At 38.8% G+C, this 7,030-nt stretch overlaps 1 protein-coding gene across 6 annotated transcripts in view; it reads right to left on the bottom strand.

The window, feature by feature from the left end:
- Window positions 1-5,666: 5,666 nt before the first annotated feature.
- Window positions 5,667-7,030, bottom strand: part of P4HA2 (prolyl 4-hydroxylase subunit alpha 2) — a 64,388-nt gene continuing 63,024 nt past the window's right edge. For all 6 annotated transcript variants that reach the window (XM_081934191.1, XM_081934187.1, XM_081934188.1 and 3 more), the window contains one exon: window positions 5,667-6,052. In XM_081934191.1, the coding sequence (XP_081790317.1) occupies window positions 5,982-6,052 (71 nt within the window). In that variant the 3' untranslated portion in view covers window positions 5,667-5,981. The remainder of the gene's footprint in view (window positions 6,053-7,030) is intronic.

The following is a 7,030-nucleotide window of genomic DNA, read 5'->3' as shown; positions in this document are numbered from 1 at the left end:
CCGAAGGCACGAAAGCGACTGGGGAACGACGAGAACCTTCCTGCCTCTGCTGGATTTCGTGCGCTCCTGTCGCTTTCGCGCAACTGTTGCTTTCGTGGCTTTGTCATCCAGGAGCGCAGACAACATTTCTGCCTCCGCAGCTCCCGGGTGCAGCCGGACGGATGTAGCCACAGCGACGCCGAGGTGGTCCGGGTGGATGAAAGAGCGAGCAAGGCAATATGCAGTCACGAGGAGCGCGCAAAGTCCAGCAGAGGCAGGAAGGTTCTCGTCGTTCCCCAGTCGCTTTTGAGGACTGCAGAGTGCGAGCCGGCGGAGCATGCTCAGGAAGGTGGGGAATGGGATCACATGTGCTGGAGGCTGAGGCAGCCTGAGCCTCCAGCACACGTGGTCCCATTCCCCGCCTTCCTGATGACGTCACCAGCCTCACCAGCCATAAACCTCACCGCACGTCACTGGTTCTAGTCTCACCTTAGGCACAAAAAGCCAGCTGGGTGAGTTTGAGCCAGTCATTTTTTCGAAGGTCAACCCATCTCCCAGGGTTCTTTTTATGGGAAAAATAGGAGGAGGAAAGTATTCGCCACTTTGAGATATTTATAAAAACAATAAAGGCAGGATATAAATAAACAAAATAAACTTGTTTCATAGGCACAGGGAACTCTATTAAAACTCATCTTTTCTCAAGTGCAAACCATATGACATCTTAACCATTTCCACAGTCCTACAATTCTGTTGTTTTTAGGTTGGCAATCACAGCAATCTCCTGCCTATTACTGTAAGCAGTGCATTTTCTTGATCACCAAGATTAAACGTTCCATTTCTACATGTTGGAAGTTCAGTTACTTTTCAGTTCATATACTCTAATCTGATTTACACTACTAGTTTAGGAAGGAATGAGTCAACAGTTTTCTTTCACAGCCCTTACTGAGAGTGAACATCAACTGAAAATGCTGGGGACCAAAATTGCCTGCAAAGAAAATTCCCTTTGCTTGATATTAGGAGGCAAAGACCACCCTCTATAGCCATTTTAAAAACCCATTAGAAAATTTATGAACTGCAATTTAGGTATCCTATTGTTTATTCTGCAAATAAGAAAGATACTCATAAAATGCTTTCAGGATTCTGTCAGACTCTGAACTTGACATGGGCTATACAATTTCTTCATAGAAAAATTGAGAGAATGGCTACACAAGTATTCTGGACAACGGACAAAATAAATGTTTAAACAGAATTTTTAAGGAAGTGGAGGGAGATAATAACTCTCCACTAGTATCTGTCTAACAAAATTCATCACAAAATATATCATTGCTTTGTTAAGTGAAGGAAAGTAAGTATAAATGATTGCTTTGCATTTTTTCTGTCTACTAATTTCTGTCATTTCTGTATTTTATAGGTCTATTATAACTCAACTGCAAAAGTTGGACGACCGTTGGATGCAATAAAGAATCAGAGTTTTCTTTTTGCTGCCATATTGTGGCTATCCATATTTTTTTGTAACCTAGTTATGGCAGCGCTTAGGATTATAGGTAAAAGACCATAAAAAGAATAACTTTCTTTTTCACGTAATTGTTTGTAATATAAATGGGAAAGGATTTTGAATAGTGTAACGGGAACCAGATGTCTGCTTAGTCTCAACTGTTCAAAAGCTTTTTGCTATATCGGTCCACATGTTTATCTCAATATAACTGGTCAGAGTCCATTTGGCAATTACTCAGGAGAAAAATAGAAGCAAAGTATTTTTGTGTTGCAGAGCATAACCCAAGGGAATAAGGCATTGCTGTTTCAGGCCCAGGAAGACAGCAGGATTTCAGATTTTGCATTCTGAGCAGAAGACTGCTTATTCAGGTGGATACACAAAGCTGCCATACATTGAATCAGAGTAGTGAGCCTTGTAGCCTGGTTCTTATAGGCTTTTAATACTCTTTGAGCATTGTTTCTTTTCACAATTTTCTTTCATCCACCCACCCAACCCCAATCAGAGTAGGTATTATGTAGTAATTGTGGCTGGATGTTGGAGGATAGAATTCTGCAGGGCCACCTGTCCTATTACCAAAGTTTCAGTCTACCTCACTGGAGATGGATAATATTTAATCTATTGTTTCAAATAGCAAAAAGTATTGGATTGATTATTTTATCTTCAGGTGTTCACAAACCTAGTCTATTTTTGCTTTTATTACAGAATGTACCAATAATTATATCTTTGTCCCAGATTTTCATCAGAGTGCTGGGCCTAAGCCCTTTATGACAGTGCTGCTAACAAGTAATTTTGTCAAGCACGAGAATTTGTCTTGTCTAAACATTTTTGGAAACTCTTATCAAGTATTAGGCATGAAAGATTTCCATTTTATAGTTCAACATGAAAAAACTTTGTTTAAAGACAAAAGGAGGGAGCTGGTGGCCTCCAACTCACTCTAAGTAGGATAGCCTGGTCTTTATAGAATCCAAGAGTTGAACAAAAATGTTGACTGTACATCACTGTTTAGAGTCCAAAACAAATTTGTACATGTTTTTATCATTTATTTTGAGACTTGTGTCTCAATTTCTAATTTAAAACTGGCCCTCATGTATACCAATGCAATAAATGATTTTCTAAATACATAATAGTATTAAACACCCTAGAAAACATCAACCATTAAAAAGTTGGATTTGCCAGGGATTTTTTTTTTTAACGTATTGAGAATAAGGAAAATTTTTCAGCGAGACAGATTTAATCATCTTGTGAAACAACAGCAATCTTTTCACAAGCCAAGACTTTATGGGAAGGAAATACCAAAATGCAGTTTGATGTCTATCTGTCCTACTTTCTTACAGTCGATTTACTGTCAATGTTAAAAAATTGAAGCTAGACGTGATAGTCTTCATGAAGACTCTGCATACAGATTCTGCAAATTCATAGTGAGTCCAGTCTCTCTGCCCTAAACTTTGCTTTTGTCTTCCAAGTTCTGTTTCACTCCTTATTTTTTTTATGGTCTAAAGGAGGAAAATATGTCCTTGCTCATTTTCTGAGTTTTCCACCTATATTGTAACTCAGATCTAGCATTTCCCCAAAACAATATACTTAACCCATGTGCAAATTCCAACGTGGAAATAAATTCCATCTCTTTGTAACAAGCTCATTATCTCTGTCAGTCAGCAAATTACCTAAAATCAAAATAATATTTGAAGCAAGGCAATATATGCACTCTCTCTCTCTCGATCGTATCTTTTTGCAACATTATTTTTATCTAGTAATCAGCCCACTTACTCTAAAGGATGTGAAAAACAATCTAAATAACAGCTCCAGTTACAGATATTAACACATCTGCCCTCAACCAAGAGTTTTATGAATCAGCCACATCAAAACAAACATTTTGAAGTGGGATACAAGAACACTATGATCAAACAAGCTAAAGCATATAAGTTTGTTATGTTGTCATTCTGGTTGTTTTTGCTTGTTTAAGGCAGAATTTCTGTCGTAGAACAAGAGTTCATGATGCCCTTGGGAGCAACTCTGAGGGAGGTTTTATCTCTCATGGCCTTCCTGGATTTCACCAGGTATTAGAATAGTTGAGTGAAGGATTCAGGCTTCAGGATTCTCAACAGCCTTTGTACTCAGTAGTGGCTCACACAAAGATCTGGCCAAGAAGGAGGCTTTCTTGTTTAGCACCAACTTTCCCTTCTTCAAGGGCGACTTCATGCTGTGTCCTAGCACAGAGCTGGCATCTCCAGTGCTGTGTCTCCTATGCTTCATGTATGAGCACAACATTCCCCAGGACTGTTGTTAAGAGCCATTGCTAAGAGCACAAAGTTGTCAAAGGAGCCCTGCCTTGGAAGTTTAGCTTGCACATATGCAGATGGAAGATTGACAGCTGCCTTGTCCAGTTTATGCAGTCTGACAATTTTATTCACGGGAAAGGGAGGGGTGATCAAATAAATGCAATTATTATTTTAGCGGTCATGGTTCAAGGATGTTTGAGGCCGGCATTTTCTCTAGCGCGGCATTTTGTACTGTATCAAATCAGCCAATGACACTTTCTTCAATAAATCACAGATAAGCAGTGCTTGTCTTATTGGGTGTGTCCTAACTCTTATAATATAAATGGACACCCACTCACTGACTGGCATTATTTTTAACAGAGTATTGCATGGGCTTGCTCTTTCTTAAAGATCCAATGACCTGCAGATTTTATCATGTAGCTGCACTATTTGAATTCATAATCATTTAACAGATGATTAGTTCAGAGCCTCCTCCCATTGTATGCATGTTATGAATAGGGTTATTGAGAGTTTCCCCAGTTAAGAGATGAAAGGAGAAGAGCCAGTGCTTCTCAGGGATGGACCTAACCCTTAGAATAGTCTTTCTCTGCAGTTCTGCCACTCTCAGGAAGGTAACATTGGCTGGAAGAGATGGGAGCAGCGTGTCTAAGATGATATGGACAGCCATATTACTTATCAAGATATTCATTATTTAGATCAGACTTTCTATATTAAGTCAAAAAGTTATGTTTGCCACAGCTAAAAAGGTAGTAATATACATACATAAGTCTCAATTCTCTCCAACAGAAAGTTTTATAAACTTTTGTATTCTCTTTTCTCATATGCTCCAAGTATTTTCTAAGAGTTAAGCAGTACAGCATAGTGGAATCGCCAGCTGATCATTATTTTTAGCAATCATTCAAACCATTGTACACTTCAGATGTTCTAATTTTCCCCATGAAGGCATTTTCAAAAGTCCATAACGTGAACATGTGGTATGGATCCAAAGGAACTTCCTTTTATGGTTTTTATGTTTGCCTTCAGCTTTACGCCCATTGCACTCACAGCAAAGACATTATTTCATATGCTTTTGCATTGTTTTTTTAAAAAAACAAACACAACTATAGCACAATGGAATTCTGTAGGCAGCCAGATACCACAAACTTGGTTGACTAATCCCACACTTTTTGAGAGGAGGAGGTTTTTTCTTTTAAAACAGAAAATTCATTTCCTACTAAATAAAATGTTTGAATGACTGAAGAAAAGGACGGTTGCGTTAGTGATTCGTGGCCATATACGCATCTTTTTCCATTCATTGGGGTATTTTTTTTTATACTTGGGAAGATTACGGAAGTGATACCATCGTGACATCAGGCAAGTGAGTGGGATCGGTATTGTTCTGGATGTTTAAAGTGTATGTGTTTTGGTTGTGTTTTGCACTTAGCAGGGGACATTGAAAGTCACCTTGTGATTTATGGACCGCAAGTGGTTTTCCTACCTTCCTCAGAAGGAAACCTCTGCCCTAAATACCTGGCCTGAAACTCCTCCCTTTCCCAGCCTTTCCTTCAGAGAGAACAGTGTTTTAACTGGGAATAGGAACCTGCTTGTTTCTCTGTGGTGTATCCCCACCCACCCCTATGAAATACAGTTCTCATCACTGAATTTTTATGTCTGCCTTTAGCATTTGTGATATAATATGAAGCCTGCTGACAAGTTGCTGTGCACATTCATTTGAAGCCATGATTTTCAAGTTCTTCACCTACATGAGACTCCTTCTTCCCAATTCTGCAGCAAATGATATCTGTAGCCATTATGAAGCCCACCAAGTCACCTCGTCTTCCTCTTCCCCACTTAATAGCTAGCGAGGTGGGAATGATGAAATGGAAAAAAGTCTCAACACTTGCCACAGATTAAGCACACATGACACATGTGGCTTCTTTTTAAAAAGGTTTAATGGAAGTTGAACTTCCTAGAAAATACAGTAACATTTTGAAAAAATGTTCCATGACCAATGTGTAAATGTATCACCTTGCTGGGTGTTGCAGAATCTGAAAGGAGAAGAGAAATGACAGGGTCCACATATAAGCACATAGCACCAACTGTCCAAAGAGCTGTCTTGTTTTCTTGTGAAATGCTGCCTTTCTTCAATAAATAATGCTGTCCTTTTCATAGTAGAAGTCATTTCTTAGAAATGAACTGAACAATGCAGAAGGCTGACAGCAGAGGAGGAAAATAGGGTTGGGCTGGTTTCAGTCCACTTCTGTTGTACCACATGGTCTTAAAAATTCATTTCCTCTCTCATGAAACCATTTGTTGGATACTGTTAAAAAAAAGCAGGATGGTTATCTTTATTCATTTATATAAAATCATATTTGCCATCTGTCATACTAAACATCTCCAGCCCTTGTATGACTCTAAAACTACACAAATACTTTAAGTTATATAAAATGACAAATGCAATCGATATGGTAAGAAAAGCAGCAGAACTACCTGCAACTTTCCTGCATCACATTTTAGAGAATATAGTTTTATTTGATGACATACAGACATTCGCATATAACACTGATAATAATATCTCAGTCTGCTCTAAATCTAGTTTTTGAATGTAGATTCATATAAATGGACATCTAACTTTTGGCCCCTATATTCTACCTTTTCATGTTGAATCCTTGAGTAGTTGTGCACAAGTGATTTGTAGTGAGGAGCTTTATCTGACTTATTTTGTCCATTTTCTCCAGCTCCCAAAATGCAGAAGGAAAAATGATTTCTTTTAGTCTCACTCAATTTATGAATGGCAAGGAAAGTTTCCCAAGGAGTTGTCAATGGGCTACATGTAGCCAAAGAACAGTTTTCACCAACTTTGATAACTATAGATGTGTGAATTTCCAGAATTCTCAGCAACTGCACATCTGGAGAACACTCAACTTGAGGAAAACTCCCCGACAGCTAATGCAAATGAGGGTGTTTAATATCTAATATTAAATCCCACGAGTAGAAAGGGAAATAGATCATGATGCTCCTATAAAAGTTTTAGAATCACCTTTAGTTTACTCTGGCATGATTACATACAAGCCTTCCTGTCATCCCTCTCCCCTAGCCACCATTACTTTATGATGATTGCCCTCCGATAGGCACTTTATGGCCCAACAGCATGCATAAATGTTTTTTTCCCTGCCAATGGTTGCACTGAACACAATATGCCTACTGCGAGCCAATGCCATCTGAGAAACTTCAATGGGCTTGGTGGGTGGGAATTAACAGGAATGCTCATACAGGGAGTATTCCCTGTTAAATGATA

Source organism: Natrix helvetica (genome assembly GCF_964273705.1).
Source record: "Natrix helvetica genome assembly, chromosome: 1".
NCBI lineage: Eukaryota > Metazoa > Chordata > Lepidosauria > Squamata > Natricidae > Natrix > Natrix helvetica.
This window is presented reverse-complemented; position numbering and strand designations above follow the sequence as displayed.